General features: G+C 43.7%; 1 protein-coding gene across 1 annotated transcript in view; it reads right to left on the reverse strand.

Moving 5' to 3' along the window:
* Positions 1–228: 228 nt before the first annotated feature.
* pak5 (p21 protein (Cdc42/Rac)-activated kinase 5) overlaps positions 229–18110 on the reverse strand; it is a 47437-nt gene continuing 29555 nt past the window's right edge. The window contains exons 3-11 of the mRNA XM_079216327.1: positions 12149–12988; positions 7685–7894; positions 7288–7429; positions 7027–7181; positions 5748–5881; positions 2649–2775; positions 2028–2153; positions 1741–1875; positions 229–751 (exon numbers count right to left, since the gene is read on the reverse strand). Of these exons, the coding sequence (XP_079072453.1) occupies positions 596–751; positions 1741–1875; positions 2028–2153; positions 2649–2775; positions 5748–5881; positions 7027–7181; positions 7288–7429; positions 7685–7894; positions 12149–12988 (2025 nt within the window). The 3' untranslated portion in view covers positions 229–595. The remainder of the gene's footprint in view (positions 752–1740; positions 1876–2027; positions 2154–2648; positions 2776–5747; positions 5882–7026; positions 7182–7287; positions 7430–7684; positions 7895–12148; positions 12989–18110) is intronic.

An 18110-nucleotide genomic window follows, 5' to 3' on the forward strand; every position in this document is an offset into this window, starting at 1 on the left:
TTTCTCTAAAATACATTTTCACTGTTAGTGTGTGAGATACGAGATAGCTCGTCCCTGTTTGACCAGCAGCCGTCCAACAGTCAAGACCAATCAGGACCAGTCAGGACCAGTCAAAGACCACCTCTCCACTGCTCGGGTCTGGAGCAGAGCGCCGCCGCACACCCCAGAGGTTCCTCCGCCGTGCCAGCAGCTCGCCACGCCCCTCTGGGAGCCCTCGCTGATGGCTACTACAACAACTCTACATGGAGCCGAGGACTCGCAGTCTGGGAAGAGAGAAGATGAGGCGAGCCAGCCCACACGTTTCTACTGGACGACTAGTGAGCTCCTCTGGAAACTCTTCTACTCCAGATCATAGTTTCAAAATTGATTTTTTCTTCTTCTTCGTCTTTTTATTTATTTTAAAAGTGTTATTTCTTAGATATTCCTCTAGCTAATCTACTTCACGGTTACAGGTGTGAGTGTTAGTGGCGCTCCACCAAGCGATGGGGTGGTTCGGCTGGTTGAGGGCAGTGCCACCCTGGTAGTGTGTGTGTATGTGTGCGTTGTTGTTGTTGTTTTTTGTGTGGAGGAGGGGCCAGGTTTCGGGGCCAGCAGGTCAGCGGTGGCGATAGTGTCTCATGAGGGGCACGATGCAGGACGGGGGTCCAGAGAGCTTGAGGAAGGGGTGCTGGAGGAGTTCTTGGGCAGTGGCTCTCTGCGAGGGCTCCCTCACCAGCATCAGGTCCAGGAAGGACCGCAGCACCGAGGACACCTGAGGACGCGAAGAAATGCTTTCAGTCCCAGGGTCCCATATTTCCAGACATATCTGTAGATTCTTAAACCATATTTGATAGCAAGATGTATATTATGTAAACAAACTGTTGTGTTAATTTCTGACTGTCGCCTATAATGTTGCCAAATAACTATCGCTCAAACAAATCAATTAACATGAAACCCAGACGAGTTCAAGGCATTCTATTCAAGCTGAAATGCTAAAACTGAGCAACGGTATTCAGTTTTTTTGGCTTGTCAAATTCAATAACCGTATATTTTCCACCCCTACAGTAACAGAAGGGATGCTCATGGATGATTTATCATGAAATTAGAAAAGACAACTGCAGTCCACTGACTTCCTCGCACACTCTGCCTGTGAGATTCATTATTTTTTAAGAAAATTCTAAATTTTATATTTTAGAAAGCAGAACAGAGGTAATAGTCATAAATAGTCTCATAAATCATCGTAAACTCATCGTTCATAAAAAGCTTATTTAAAAAAAAAAGTTGCACTCATGTAACGAACAATCACTGCAATTTGAGTTATGTTTCAGGCATGACCTTCCTCAAAAGGTCAGGTCAACCATACAAACTTAATTTAGTTATGCATCAAGTTATGCATCTTTGACCCTTCCCTTCATCTACATGTATGATGAATGTCCAAAGAGAAAAGATAAGATAGAAGTGTAACAATCCCAAAAGGGATTGTTACACTTCTATCTTATAAATAAATAAAATAATACAAACACAAATAAACAATATATAATAAGTAATATTAGAAAGTGTGTAATGAGTAATACTGACACCAGGGAAAACTTGAATAGCAATAAGAGTAAGAACCATTTTATAAAATAAAAATGAGAAAACAAGTCAAAATACACCATCTATAAGCGGTTATACCCTCACCTGTGTCTGATAGAAAAACAATAAAAGACACATTTAGTAAAAGAAGTAAACTAAAATTGACTGTTTTTGTGTTTTTTGTACCTTGTGCGACTCTTTTAGCCGAGGGGGCAGGTTGTCTCGTATCCTCCTCATGGCCTGCAGAGGGGGTTCGTTGAAATAAGGCGGCTCTCCGTCCACCATCTCGATCACCATGATGCCTAAAGACCAGATATCCACCTGGACACACACGAAAACATTCACTCTGAGTGCTGGAGCCAAAGTCAGCGCAGTGAAACACAAGAGTATGCCATCATCAGTGTGTGTGTGTGTGTGTGTGTGTGTGTCTGTGTGTCTGTGTGTCTGTGTGTCTGTGTGTCTGGTGTCCTCACCTCGGTCCCGTAAGGTAGTCTAGAGATGACCTCCGGTGCCATCCAGTAGGGCGTTCCCACGAGCGACTTCCTCTTGGGCACCTCTTTGGAAACTTGGGCGCAGAAGCCGAAGTCTGATAGCTTGATCTGCAAAAAACACACACGAGCAAAACGCCACGCAGGTGTGCGGACGCACAGCACAGATCGTATTAGTGCAGAACCTCCATGTCGGATGTCAAGAAGTGCACTGACCCATTGTGAGCCCATTGTGAGGGAAAGCGCTTTCATAGAAGACACTAATCTCCCATATTAGCGCTTAATTAGCCTTCAATTAATCACGTCTTATCAGCTCGTTAGGAGGCATTAGGCGGGATTTAATTACTGGGGCACGAGTGGTATTTGATGATGATGATGAGTTTTCTGGCACTGGCTGTTGACGAGTGGCACCCATGGAGAAGGTCAGTGAGAGTGTGTGTGTGTGTATGTGTGTGTGACTGAAATCATCAGTGACAGGAACAAGGGAGGAACATTGGTTATTAATACCTGATGTAACAGGGACATTCGGGTTTAATAAACATCCCGATGTGAGGTGTGTGAATGAATAATATATCTAACACACTCGCAATCCTCGTGTGCGCTTACCCTGCCGTCGCTGGTCAGGAGAATGGAGTCGCTCTTGATGTCGCGGTGGATGACGCCCTGCGTGTGCAGGTAGGACAGAGCCCTCAGCACCGACAAACACACCGTAGCGATCTGCTCCTCGTTCATCCTGCGAGGAGAAAAACGCACATTCATACGTGTCAGCAGCAGTGACTATGTGAGTAGACGACGGCATCTGGGACCATATTGGACATGTTGAAATGTAATAAGAACAACAAACTTAAAAGTTAAGACTACTTTCAATTTGAAACATTGAATCTGTCCAGATATACAGAAAATAACTGGATAAATCAGAGTGGAGGATGTAAAGCCTACAACCTGTAAATGTGAGAGGCGTTTAAGGACTGTACAAAAAAGAGGCGGAGTCATATAGGAAGGGTATTGTAGTTTGAGGGGAGGTGAGGCTAGATGGATTTTTGGAAGTGCAGTGTTGGGTCTTTTACTCTTTTCATGTATTTATTATGCTTTTATATACATTTATATATTTGTTGTATTGTTTCACTCTCTTGTGATGTAGTAAATAGCAACTTAACGTTCATGATAACTTGTCATTGTAATTAAATACAAACTATTTTTCTAATCACTTATTTATCAAAGTATATTTATTTTCAAGTGTTTTATATTAATCTTTTTTAATCCATGTGTTGTTAGGTAATTTGCTGTACTTTCTTTGTGAGGCATTGTGGAAAGAGGTACATTTTTATTTTTTTATTTTTAAGTATTTGTAAATCTACACATCACACAACAAAAGGAACATACATCTACCACCTGAAGAAGATATCATTTAAATCGTAACACACTTTTTTGGGTGGTAGAAATTATCACTGTTCCAGATTTTGCTATCATTTTAGAGAGATTACAGTCCAACTCAACTAAAATGGAGCAGAAATGCCCCTGTGTAGCCGGCAGCGACTGGAGCTGTGATGTGCAGAGGGTTGAGGGGGGCGGGGGGGGGGCCCATATGGAGAGACAGGGCGATGCAGTGCGTCTGACTGAGCTCACACAGAAACTCCCAGCTCCACTGAACATTGACATCTAGACCCAGCTGGCCGGGCCATGCCGTGTGTTTATGAGTGTGTGTGTGTGTGTGTGTGTGTGTGTGTGTGTGTGTGTGCGCTCTGAGCTGCCGTCACATACATGTACAGAAATAGAGAAATGTTCATTTGCGAGCATAGTAAACATATACATGTGTAGTACATGCACATGTTAATGCATAGAGAATACACACACACACACACACACACACACACACACACACACACACACACACACACAGTATACATCGTTAACTCTTAACACACTCTCAACACAACATCTCACTGTTGGAGGAGTCACTTATAAACAACCCCCAGGCCACCACACACACACACACACACACACACACACACACACACACACACACACACACACACACACACACACACACACACATGCGCGTGTGTACACACGCACACACACACGCAGATTTTATAATCAGACATGTATGCATTTACAATCACAAAAGATAAATGAGAAATGAGCCTTATGCTGGTGGAAAAACAACTGGCTAACTCAAAGTGAACGGGATGGAGACGTGTCTGCAAAAAACAATTCACCTCTTACTGCCCCGCCTTACACCCCCCCCCAGACAACAGAATCACTGAAATAGAAAATTGTGAAAAGCATTTTTAATGAGCCTGAAAAGGTTGTCAGGGGGAGAATTACACACACACACACACACACACACACACACACACACACACACGCACAAACATATGCTTTCGCACTTATATTGGTTCAAGTCCCTGTGAAGTGCAGCTCATTAACAAACTCTTAAGGATAATTGAAATCTGAACGTGATTGCAATAGTTCAGGAAGACGGACGCCCATTCTATTCTCTAACGTGCCTTTGTGTGTGTGTGTGTGTGTGTGTGTGTGTGTGTGTGTTCATGCTGATGAGGCTTACACGACGCAAGGCAGTTATTTCCACAAAAAAAGGCTAACAGAAATAGCACAAAGCCTTCACCTGGACAAATATAAATATAAAGTAAAAAACACACTGCCATATTTCTTATATTATTACCATGCAGATGTAAAACGCCTGATAATTAAATCAAGTGGTCAGCTTGTATGGTTGCTGAGTAAACTCAAAAAAGTTTTAGCTACTAAGATCAATCTAACAAACATGTTGTCATTTCTTTGTGTCTTTGTTCTGATGTTGAAAAGTGCAAGAGCATCTTGTTGAAAGCATAAAAAGGTCCACATTCACAGAAAAATGGGGGGAGGGGAGTAAAAGAGAGAACACGCGTGCCCAATAATCTCCTCTTTACTGAGATTTTCATTAGTACTTCTAAAAGCTCTCATGCGTGAACTGAAACTCTCTCTCTGAAGTACACACACACACACACACACACACACACACACACACACACACACACACACACACACACACACACACAGGCAAACATCTGTGTGGGAGAGCGTTTCACGGCAGCAGCGGTGCTCAGCCTCGCCAAAGCGTGTTATTAGCACCCGACACCGCGCAGCGCTAATGCTGACACTCCATGCAAATGACTGTAATTAAACACCAAGCACAAAGTAAGCTTAAAACAATGAGGCGGCGGCGGCTCAGAAACACGACTCAACAACAGAGAGGCAATTAGGAAAAGTTGGAGAACAATAATTCAAAAACTATCAAATGCACAACAGCTTTACTTGCTGGTTCCCAGTTCATCTGTTTGATGTCGCCACCATTACCAGAGCATCACCAGAACATCTTAGGCATTCTGTCATTCAGAAATGTAAAATAAAAATGGACTCCATATGGTGGCTTCCTCTGTGTGTCGCAGCATTTAAACACACACATATATATATATATATATATATATATATATATATATATATATATATATATATATATATATATATAAATGTACATGATGGTTTACAAACGTAATTACTCTGATGAAGGCAGAGCAGATTCACTCCTTCCGTTCTTACCTTTCACAATAAAAGTTCGACACACTAACAATAACTCAATCACATCCTGGTATTTAAAGCAAGGAGGGTCTTGTGTATTTCGATATTGAAGAGAGGTGTTACCTGGTGTGAGTCACAATGTCGGTGAGAGCCCCGCCCTCGAGAAACTCCATGACGACCCACAGCTCGTCTCCCACCAGGTAGCTGTTGTACATGTCGACCACGTTCTCGTGATGGTAGTCCCTCATGATCACCACCTGAAGCACAGAGACAGAGAGGACTTTATTCTGTATATCTTCATGTAACGGGTATTATTGTTTCAGCAATAATAACTGCCATAATATTAATAATAACGATAATATTTGCTCAATTCAAAACTGTTTGTTTTGATACACTAAATCAAATATATGGATTCATGTTATGACTGCAATAAATAATATATTCATTTAATAATATATATGTTTACAAATAAATCATATACTATTTCAATAACGTATTACATTTTGTCATGTCATTTTTAATTATCTATTAATTTAACTTTCCTTTTTTCCAATGTAAACATGTTCTGGAGGCTTGACTATAAAAGGATTATATTCAGAAATGAATACGATTACACAAAGCAAATTAGTTCTGTCTCTCTCTCTCTCTCTCTCTCTCTCTCTCTCTCTCGCTCTCTCTCTCGCTCTCTCACACACAAACACACTCAGACATTAAATAGAATCAGTGCAATATTGCTTGATAAGATTCGCCCCTCACTCAGTTCACATTTTCGCCGCTGAACAAGCAATCAGGAAGTTTGTCTGCAAATATGATTTATTTCAATTTATTTAATATGTTCAAGTGCAAATGATACGGAGCTCATTATTTTCAATAGTCTGCATACCGTGAACGGAGACAGTTATGAATAATTTCCTTTGCGAGCATGTACAAAATGTGCTCGCGGTTTGATTGCCATCGATATGTGTCAGGGAACGAGAAGCAGAAGTGAACTTGTGTGTGTTTTTCTTTTTCATTAGCAAGCAAGCTGCTGTTTTGCTGTGCGATGGCAAGATATATTTATATGTATTTAACAGAAAACAAGCCATGTTTAACGGCGCTATTTAAAGCGGCTCCGTCTCTGCCGCTGCTCCCTGTTTGAGCTCTCAGCAGTCAGACAAACGTTAGCTCTGATCTCACATGTGGGGAGTGGGTGTCATGCTCTGGGTCCAGCTGGCCTACAAGGAGCAGCACAACATCCAGCATCGAGCCTCCAAATGAATCAAAACTCTCCTAATTCTCACGTTCATCACATCCAAAACCAGACCTACAGTGAATGTGTTGTACGAACTAATAACATGCAGCAATGTTAGCCAGAGCCACAAGCTCGAGATGCACTGTGTTCAGCTCTGTCCGTCTTTCGCACCTCATTAAAGAGCAGCTCTCTCCTCTGCTGTTTCCTGAGGTCCATCTTCTTCACGGCCACCTGCTTGCCGCTGTGTTTCTCGCTGGCGATGCACACAATGCCCGTGGAGCCCTCGCCGATTTTGATAAAGCTGTCCAGGTATTCCCGAGGGTCGCCTGCAGGCGAACACAAGAGTAGCTCAAGTTCGACACAGCGACATAATAATAATTAAAAAAAAGGTTTACGTAAGCTATTTTCACTTGATTATTGTTCATTTCCCACCTGGGTTGACCACCAGTTGGAGTGCGGCTCTGAATTGCTCATGAGAGACTCTGGAGGGTTGGGTGTCCGAGCTGGACCCCCAGGAAGGAGGCGGGTAGGCCCCCGGGGGGATGTAGGGTGACGAAGGCTGTGAGTAGGCCCCCTGTGTTTAAAACACAGACAGAGTGACTGAGAATCAGAGAGATATTGATCATTTCCAACATGAAGTGTATGTTTAAAGGAATTTTTGAGCTGACAATTGGTCAAAAACACAAATTTTCTTTTGTTCGTCAAAATAACGACAATAACTTTTGAAATACATGGTTTTCACTTGAGAATAAGAACAGCTAAAAAGGCTTATGCTGGATCCTTCTGGTAAAATGTTTACCAACAGGAGAAAACAGTGATCGCACTGTACCTGGGGGGTGTACGGTGGGCTGGGCTGGGAGGGGGGGTGATGGTAGGGTGAAGGTTTGTAATGGTGGAAGACAGGAGGGTAGGGCAGGTGTGCTGGGGGGTAGCCCGGCGGCTTCATGTGGCTCTGAGGCTGCTTGAGAGGCCCTCGGGGATAGGTGTCACCCCCTGTCACCTGGGGGCTGCCATCACGGGCCGGACGCTCGTAGTCACCCTGGAGAAAACAGAACAAGGTCAAGGTTATTTGATTGGTGGATCAAAGTGTAAAGTAAAAGCCCTGAATTGTGTGTGCACTGGGAGCATTGGCATACTTGAAGTACTGGAAGATGTTACTGTGTTGGAGGCGTCAATGTAAATGCTTGTCCACAGTGAACTGCCAGCTTAACTTCCAGGGATGTCTGCAGGTACATTAGCCCTTGACAGACCTAATGGAGGACATTTAGTCCACGGGACAGAGACCATACTTTATCAATACCACCCTACGATGCTTCTCAACTTCTCCATTCATCAACCAGGAGCCCAGGGAGCATGCGAATCTGGGACACAACTAGAAGTCTCCTCTTAGCCATACACACAAATGCATGCACACATATACATCTTTGACTACATATGAAGTAATTCATAAGGAAGTACTTTATAGTCATAAGGAAGTATCTATGTACTATGTCATATTCTGTAGGTGTTAAATGCTGGTGGTATCCTTATTGGCATGTGAAGATGTGTATAATGTATGAGTATTATGGCTGGCCAGAGGAAAGTAATGTAAAAAAACAAAACTATAAATAAATCAATACATGCATGTTCTGCTGCTATATAATATGATGATGATGATGATGACAATCAGTCACGCAGAGGACTGAATGGACTGCAGCACGCACCGAAAGAAAGAATGTTATTTTGATTAAATTTATCTTCCAAATACAAAGAAGATGGCAGTGTAATGGCTAAAATATCAATAGTCCAGGTTGGACTGTACGGACAATAGTGGATCAAGCTGCCTCCACTATGCGGAGATTAATTATTACTCTCTTTTCCACCCCTCCCAAAAAGAAAATCTTCAACCAGCATGGCTGAGAGAATGATAATAATACCTCCCCCCCCTATTTCTCTTTCCTTTTATTTGTTTCTATCTCTGTGACTATCACTCACAACACACACGCACACACACACACACACACACACACACACACACACACACACACACACACACACACACACACACACACACACAAAAGACAGGGCAGGAGAGGAGGAGGAGCCCTGATGTGTTGGGATGGCGTATAATTACATGGTGTGAACTCTTTGAATCAATCACTCTCAGGCAGGTGTAAGGGAGGAGGGGGGCGGCTCAGTCCCCCCCACATCATTGGCCGGCACCGCTGGCTGGCTGTCAGCCAGGGGTCTCCTGATCCATGTTGGTTAAACGCGCATTAATCTGAGTTTGGCAGGGTAATCAACAACCTAACTCAACTGTGAAATTGAATTCCGCGGTGGAACATCGTTCGGCCAGTTTTATGCTAAGGCTGCAGAAAGGGAAAGTGCCGCAACATCAATTTGTCACCGAGAGCTGCGGCACTGAGCTCTCGCACTCGCCACGAAACACACAGAGAGAGAGAGAGAGAGAGAGAGAGAGAGAGAGAGAGAGAGAGAGAGAGAGAGAGAGAGGAAGTGTGTGTGTGTGTGTGTGTGTGTGTGTGTGTGTGTGTGTGTGTGTGTGTGTGTGTGTCTGTGCATCTGTGTGTGGCCAAGTCACTGTGCTGTCTACTGCTACATCCCCAACGGCTCCCAACAACAGCAGGGAAAGAGAAGGATTTACTTCAGTGGTGTGAGTGGGCTGAATGAGGGAACGAGAAGAAAAGGTAGAGAATGAGAGTGGAGAGAGACGGGTGGGTTTGTTACAAGGTCCATGAGCCGAGAAGAATAGTCATTCTTAAGCTGCCAGATGACTCCTTGTTTCTTTTTTTTATACCACTGCTGCGAAATCTCCAAACATCACAAGACAAATTAGGATGCAATGATTCCTCAGCCCACTCTTCACTATGGCCTATATTTAAAAATAACCACAGAGAACATCAAGCCAAACACGAACAATACACTTAATATAGTAATATACAGACGGAGATCACATCTTTTTTTGGATCTATATACAAGCTCTGCATGGGACCGCGTCCCATTAGATCATTACATTCCCGACACACACCGTTCTGTTTTCAGGGAAGCAAATGTGCCTCCTCAAGCACGACGACTCCAAAAGTGGTAATAACAGACCATATGTAAGAAAAATGACCTTCCCCTGCATCACTTCCAATCCTGCTACTCTTGCATTCTTCGTGGCAGTTTTTTCTTCTTCATCCTGAGTGGCTATTTACTGAAGCATGCAGGTTAAATGGTTTTTCATCAAGGCACCCTGGGATCTACATCAGCAAACCCCAGTTTTTCTCTGAGCTCCATGGTCTCCCTGCACGTGGAGCATGGATGCTGGAGAAGCTGTGATGGCGATGCTCACACCCCTCTAACGGGCCTAACGGGGCACTGAACGCTTTTGGAGAATGATTTAAAAAGAATATATACAGAAATGATATGAAGAGCACCTTATAGAATGATTTCTGTGACTCCCCCCCGTCCCCCTGCAGTTGCATTGCACCACTTTTACCCCCTACAACTGTATGACGTATCGGACATCTTCTACTCGAGCAAATGCAATTCCGCTTAATAACGTTGCTGCGAAGGAATCGCCACGAGTAAATTGGAAACATATGGTTACATTACACAGCCGCTAATGCGTAGAAGGTTTGTTTGCTGATGTCAGAGAACAATCTCTTGGGTGTCTCGGTCTCTCCAGCTGCTCCAGTGGAGCACATCACAGCTTGCATAACGCTCTCAAAGCCAACGCACTTACAGTGCAGTTGTTTCATACCCGATGGGAAGCTTTATGCTATGAAAAATGACATAAATAGCACGTCATGTTGCTAGTAATTTTACCGACACTCAATTTTGTACGTTTAAATTAACTGTAATTTTTCTTTCTCACTTCAACAATATGCTACTGGCAATCTGTTGAGCATAAACTTACTTTTATCATCTTGAGGTGCTAATTTGCAAGATCTTCTGGTTTGTTCATCTTTGGTGAGGAGCGATACGATGATGTGTGGAACTGGTTAAGATTCATATCTGCGTCTGGTTTTATTCTCTTGGCATCATTTGCAAAACAAAACTTCTGTGCAGATGACACACAGCTGTGTAAATAAAACTATTCTAACAAATTAGATCTGACCGAAAGACCAAGACCTTTTACTCCAATTTAAGTTTTTTTTTTATTACTATTTTTATTAATGACATTTTATGTCTGTGTACTTTGTACCTTTATACTATGTAAAGTTATCATGTAGCTCCTGAAACCACAAGGTAGCCGGTTCATCCTCATAGTTTCATGTTGAAGTGTCCTTGAGCAAGACACTGAAGCCCCAGTGCTTCACAGCAGCACACTGCTCCTTAATTACTAAGGATGGGTAAAATGCAGAGAATAATTTCCCTACTGTGGGATTAATAAAGGATTATATATATTTATTTATTATAAAAAATATTTTTTTTTAAACAGCATCACCTCCCGCACCCCACCTGTAATACCTCCGCACCCCACTAGAGGGTCGTGCCCCACAGTTTGAGAACCACTGCTTTCGGAACATCATGCCTCAGATATTTAAAAGAGCTAAATCCATATTCTCTTATAAATTAATTCTAAAAGTGTTCTTTTGTGACCAGATTTTTTGTTTTACGTTCTATTTATTCTTTGCACTTTTTCTTTGTTGTTTACTTTTAGGTTTTATACAATTTGATCACAGTAAAACCACAGAATTACTATCAAAATATGTTTTTTTCCTGCTTTGACTTTCTCTGGTTTTGGTATTTATACTTTCTTTTATCACTTCCTTCCTGCGAAGTCACTTCTTTGTTCTTTACCTTCCTTTGTGCCTCTCGTTGTCTTGTCTCTGTTACTCTTTCATGTAATTCAGAGCTCTCTGCTTGATGGTCAGCATGAGCTTTAATTGATCTGTGTGCAGAGACAGTGGCCACGAAAGAGGGCTAATTCTGTATGTGGCTGCCTCCTTCAGGGATGAGTAGATTAATAGCTGACACCATCTATCCGGCAAGAAGGCCGAAAGTAGAGCGAGAATCAGAGAGAACTAGAAACATAGGGAGCAAGAAGAAAAGGACAGAATATTTAAAAGAGACTGCAGGTGGGACTAAATGTGGGGATACGTCTGTGTAATTTTCTCTGAAATGTTTCTACAGGCTTGTCACGGCCGTGCTGTGTTGAAACACGTTTCCTGTTCATCCACTGTAGCCATTTATACAACATGCTCTGCAGTTTCGAGTAAACACTGTCAAAATCCATATCGCAACTCTTTTCATGTTTAAGAAGAGAATTACTAGAATGCCTGCGTGGGTTCGTGTTTGGTGTAGTTACCTTGGTTAAGGTCTGTGAGTTTGCGAGACTCTCCGAGAGGCGAGGGTAGGTGTAGGAGCTGTATGGATGGGCCTGCGGCGGGTTCTTAAAGGCCCCGCTGGCTGCATAGGGGACGTTTGGCTCCTGCAGCCCGGAGCCCGAGCGAGACCGCTGCCTTATGGCCGGCGTGGGGCTGGTCTGCGCCACATAGGAGCTCTTGGGTCGCTTTTCGTATTCGTCCCGCAGGCCGCCGTAGCTCCACTCGCTGTCTGGGTAGTTGATCTGCTCGCTGTGTAGCGAAGCGCGGGACGGCGTGCCCACTGAAGTGTCCCGGTAGTCCTGGCTGGACGAGCCGCCCACGGACGCCCGGTAGTAGCCACTGGAGCCCACGCCACTCCCCACCGTGGAGGCCACCTCGTCAGCTGAGCGCCCTTTGCTCTCCAAGTAGGTGTGGTAGTCCGGGGGAAGCTTGCCATAGTCAGATTTTTGGGGCATGGCGTCCGGGTAGAAAGGGCTGCGAATGGGGTACGAGTGACCATTCTGCTTGGTGAATCGATAGTGCCTCCCAACGGCCCAGTCCCCATCTATAGAGAAGCTTGGCTTGCTGGGATCAAGAGAAAAGTCCCTGCTGGAGGTGTCAAGGTCACAGGAGTAGCGGGAATAGTAATGGCTGAATCCATTCTCCTCCGGGGCGTTGGGGTGACCGCTGCCGGAGGGTTTGGAGCTGCTGCCAGGCTGGTGGGGGCCCGGCGGGCTCTCTTTACGCAGGGAGTTGGAGCGTGTTACTGAGATGTTGTCAAAATCCTCCAGAAGGCCGTTGATGGAAGCGTCTTTGGGCGGCCGGTTCCCTCGAACAATGGTCTACGAGAAGAACAAACACATTTACACTTAACATACAGGAGAGTCTGCTGCATGAGAGGTTGATGGAGGTAGCCCTGATACTTTGGGGTGCAGCACATTCAATTTCAGTTCAATCATTCCTGGCTGAAAACTGAATGAGATAAATTGAAATTCCTGTGTAATCAACTTCAATCAACTAAAAACGTGCCAAATTTCAGGCCCGGAATTTCAATTCATGTGTATCAGGGCTTTGTGACAAGTATGAAATCAATCATCACTTGCAATAAAATGAACGTCGGGCAACAGAGTCTACACAACTAGTTGTTGCGAGTTGGGATGCAGATAGGAAATGCATGGGGGATAAACGAGCGGGATACCTCAGACGCTAAAAGGAAACCAGCGGTGAATTGAAGGAGCTAATTCCTGCCCCATTTCCCTCGCAACAGATTAGCTTCATTTTCAGTGGGCTGATCAGGATACATTAATAGTCGTGACGTTTGGTTTGGCGCTCGTGAGGTGCATGAACACACCAGCATGCGCCTGTACACACGAACGAAGACAGAGTGAGACTGAACACACAGACACACAGACACACAGACACACAGACACACACACACACACACACACACACACACACACACACACACACACACACACACACACACACACACACACTCACATCTGCTTCAAAGCGAAGGCAGCTTAAACATCAGGGGTGCTGCTTATCCCCTCCTACCTTGTGTTAAGCCCTTTACACGGAGGTGTCGTGAGTCACGGGGGAACTGGTGCTACAGCGTGACTTGCTGAACTACAGTCTGTGCGCATGCATGTTGTGCATGCACAAATGCCGTTTTTTGTGTGGTGTGGACTGTAAGGATCGCCACCTCCATACATCAGGGGCGACACGCCGCTTTGTTCTAGCTGTCATACTCGGACGCTGCGTTAGAACAATGGAAATGTGCTGCAGGGATTATTGTGTGAATTTTAAACTCTATCCGAGAGTTTTTCGCGATGATCAAACACAGCTGCAATTTGTGTTTATCTGACTGTGTTTCAGTGATGTTGTCCTTACATTACAGTGAGAACATCAAGTATCAAATCCATCAACTAAAACATCTTGTGACTTTCCACAATCTCAGTTGTTTTACAAATCCCTGTGTGCTTTTAAATCATGACTTTCCACTCTGGATTAGCATCCTTGGTTGCACCTCTATGAAAGTGCCCATCATACTTTTAGTGTATTTTGCACCTTCTTGATGTTTCCATAGTCTCAAGTCAGTTTTCAGCTCCCTATCCACACAAATTACCCGCCCACCTGTCAATGCTAACTCATGTGGCTTTCACAAGCCTGTAGAAACCGCTCAAAATTCAGAAAGAAATATGTTCCAGAGAATATCATTAAAATGAATGGGTTTGTTAAAGCTGTAGCGACCATAGGGTACAGTATAGCTGAATATAATTCAAGCGGCTAAATTAGCTACTGTAACCCAGCATGGCTGAAAGCTGTTTAACCCTTTTTACATCTGTAATGAATGACAGTCCGCCTGGTCCATTTTGTCTTTGTGTAAATTATTTTTGCTCTTTTCTTCAGGAGAAATGTATCTTTCAAAATCGTATTATATGTTATACGTGCCTAATCCCCATGGAGGCCGCTAGATATGACCTGCACAGTCTTCACAATGTGCGCACATGAGCTATGTGATGACTTAAACTAACTCATGTGATTCTTTTCCATTTTTTATTTTAGAGATAAAACCCTGATGGTAAATTTGAGGATGCTGACGACACTAAACCCATTGTGTTATTCAAACGTATACTCGTTAGTCTTTTCTACTTCTTTTAGGTGTTTGCCTAACCTCCCTCTCCCGCCCAACAAACGCCGCATCAGCAGGTTCTTTGACACCCTTTGACAGCGCTCACGCCTCGCTGTCCGTCACATAACTGTCACGCTCGTCCCCGCTCGTGTCACGCGTGTGCTGAGGTAGAGACTCCGAGAAGCCGCGATAATCATCAACCGTCTGCGCTTGTTGTGCTGACATCATGGATACATGTAGACGCCGTCGCTCAGCTACCTGAACGCTGTCACTGCAAACACACTCCCGTCCTCCCATCTTATTTATCTTTGAGATGGTGGCTCAACCGGGCGACCACGGTTATTGAAAGACGTATTTTCTCTTTCACCCATACAAGAAGATCTGAGTTTTGATGCTAAATAAATGTCTGACGGCAGCGTTGACTGAGGGCTCTCAAGTTAAATTAAAATCTCTCTCGCTGCCTGATGGTTTCACATTGTTTCACATTTCCGTGAAAATAGCTCGAGGAATGCCAATGTTTTTCTGCTCAAACTTGTTAGTCAAGACTGAAATATGTCAACAAATACCAAACAAAATACCGGTTGTTTTCCCATAAACTTTGGCACATATATTCGAGATCCCTAAAGGATCAATTGAGGGACTATTCTGCTCAAATATTCTCTTCAGCCTCTGCAGTACTTTGTGTTTTGTGCTTCTCAGAAAAAACGTCAGCATGCTAACCAGGTAAAATATGACCCGCTAAAAATCAATGTTAGCATTTCAACTGTGAGAGGGTTAGCATTTACCCTGAGACATTGTGTGTGTAACCACAGCCATGTTGGCATAGGAGGAAGAACAAGAAAAAAAAATCCTCATTCTGGCTTGAAAAATATTTCCATCACAGATAAACTAAATACTTTTGTTGCGTCACGTGGTTTGACGCCACAAAACAAGTGAAACAAACTCAAACAAACAGCTCTGATTAATCCGCTGCTCTTAATCATGGTTTTAAACAATACAACATGAATACGACTCAATGAAATTTGTTTGATGCCGCGACCTGGAAATAATGTTTTTGTAGCATTAATATTGTTAACCGCTGCAAATAAAACCACTACAACTAATCATTGCTGCTGGTATTGTCATTGCCTTCACACTTCCTCTGAGCTGTGCCATGAATTTGCAAGTGGCATCATTTTGTGTTAAAAAATAAAATAAAATGAGGCACATCGCGTTACGCTATGTGGATTTTGGTGATTCTGAGCTAATTCAATTGGCACACAACAGTAGGGAGTGTCAGTTATCTAATAAAACATCATCGTCTCCAATTGGTTCGTAATCAATAAGACTGTGTCAAGTAGCGTGACAGGTGTACGGGGGGTGGAGAGAGTCGGGGAAAACAAGGCAGGCGAAGGAAACCGAGGAGGTGACGGGGAGAGCAGAGGGGAGAGGGAGACAAGGTTAATTGTGTGCCAAATCACTGTCAAGCGGTCGGCATCAAGCCTGAAAATCTTTCCATTAATTTGAATTAGGGGCCTGATACCGCCCCCCCCCCACACACATCCCCCCTCCTCCTCTTCCCTCCTTCCTCCCTCCTGTCCTTACAGCTCTGTGCACGGGTCGTGCTCGGCGGCAGCTGTGACAGCAGCCATATTTCACCGCCGTGCGGCGTTGGCCTGTCCTTTAGTGATAAGCTGTAATAGATCTACTCTCTCCACTCACTACAGCCTGTTCAAGGTAAGCATAGGAGGGGGAGAGTGAGAAAGGATGGGAGGAGAGGAGAGGAGGAAATAGAATTGGAGGAAGAGTGAAAAAAACTGGGTGGGATGATGCAAAACTAGCAACAGAAGCAGGAGATGAAAAGCTGCTGAGAAGAAAGCGGAATTGCGGGTATAAACGGACGGAGAAGGGGTGACGAGGGAAGGAAGTGTCGTAGAAAGGGAGCCATGAAAAATGAGCCTCATTGGGAGATAAGGGGGATTAACCTTGCTGGTAATGAAGGAAGGGTGTGATGGGAGGATGGAAGGAGGAAGAGAGGGAGAGATAATTAATGAGCTTGCCCTTCCCGTGACTCCTAGCTAGAACCCTGGTTTGGAGGCTTCGCTTCACTGGCCAGCAGGGTCCCGGGACAGCTGAGGGGCCAGAGGAGGAGGAGGAGGAGGAGGAGAAGGAGGAGGAGCTCCCCTGCTGCATGGCTCCTCTGCACTGCTGTTTTGTTTGATTTTTGTGCTGAAATTGCTTTCTCAGGAATCTGCTACAAATTAAACAACTTCTCTTCACACGGTTTTAACCGAAACCTTCCATTACGGGTTGCAAAAAGTTTGACGACAGGTTGTCCTCGTTCAAAAGTAGTTTGTGTTGTTTATAGTTTATAGTTACCATATTTTGTGCCTTGTTTTTTTTACCTTAAGTTTATTGTAATTCTGTGTGTTAGGAGGACCCAGCAAAATAAGCTTTTCATTGTACAGAGTAACTGTCTGTTATCTGTGCATATGACAATAAAAATACCTTGAATCTTGAATCTTTATAGCAGCAAAGTGAAAAAGCCGTCTGTCATAAAAGAGGTATTGTCCCTCCTGGATGACATATAGTGACTATAGTGTTGCAGCTCTGGCTCATTTCTCACTTCCCCACTGCGGACCAATTGTGAGTGTATAATATATGTCGTAGTAACAGTTTGAAAAAGTCACAGAAATAGTCGGCCACAGGCCCATCAAGCTAACATCAGAAAGGCGTGGGGGTGAAGGGGTGCACACAGCTACTCAAACATCTAACATGTGGTTATGATGGAGCACAGCGGCTTCTTTAGGCTCCTGCAAGCCATTTAAAATGGGTGAAATAAAATGAAAACTCTTGACATTGCTGAGATAACGTTTGGACATTGCGGTGCTCTGTTAAAGCTCGATTTTATTATATATTTATTATTGTGCAAAGCAGCACGACTTAAAGATGAAGAACTAAACGGTATCTAATACCAGATCGTCCTATATCCGACATCAGTGTAATTGTATGTCAATTATTTATTAATGTAGACATGATGTATTCTCTTTGAGGTCTATAGACTTCATCCATTGTCATATAAACTATTTATCTCAAGAAGGCCATGAACTAATCCTTTAATGCCAGAAAACAGTCATAATGCCAATCACAAGAGCTCAAGATGTTCAAACTACTCATTTTGTCACAGCAACAGTCCAAACCCCACATATAATACATTCCTAGGCTTTTTCTCTTCCTAAAAATTAATAAAAAAATTACTTGATTTTCCACTGATCAACTAATTGATTCATCAATCGGTCGTTCAGCCCTGGTTGAGACATTGTCAATTTCAGTCCATTAATGTGAATATT

Source organism: Taurulus bubalis (assembly GCF_910589615.1).
Source record: "Taurulus bubalis genome assembly, chromosome: 3".
NCBI lineage: Eukaryota > Metazoa > Chordata > Actinopteri > Perciformes > Cottidae > Taurulus > Taurulus bubalis.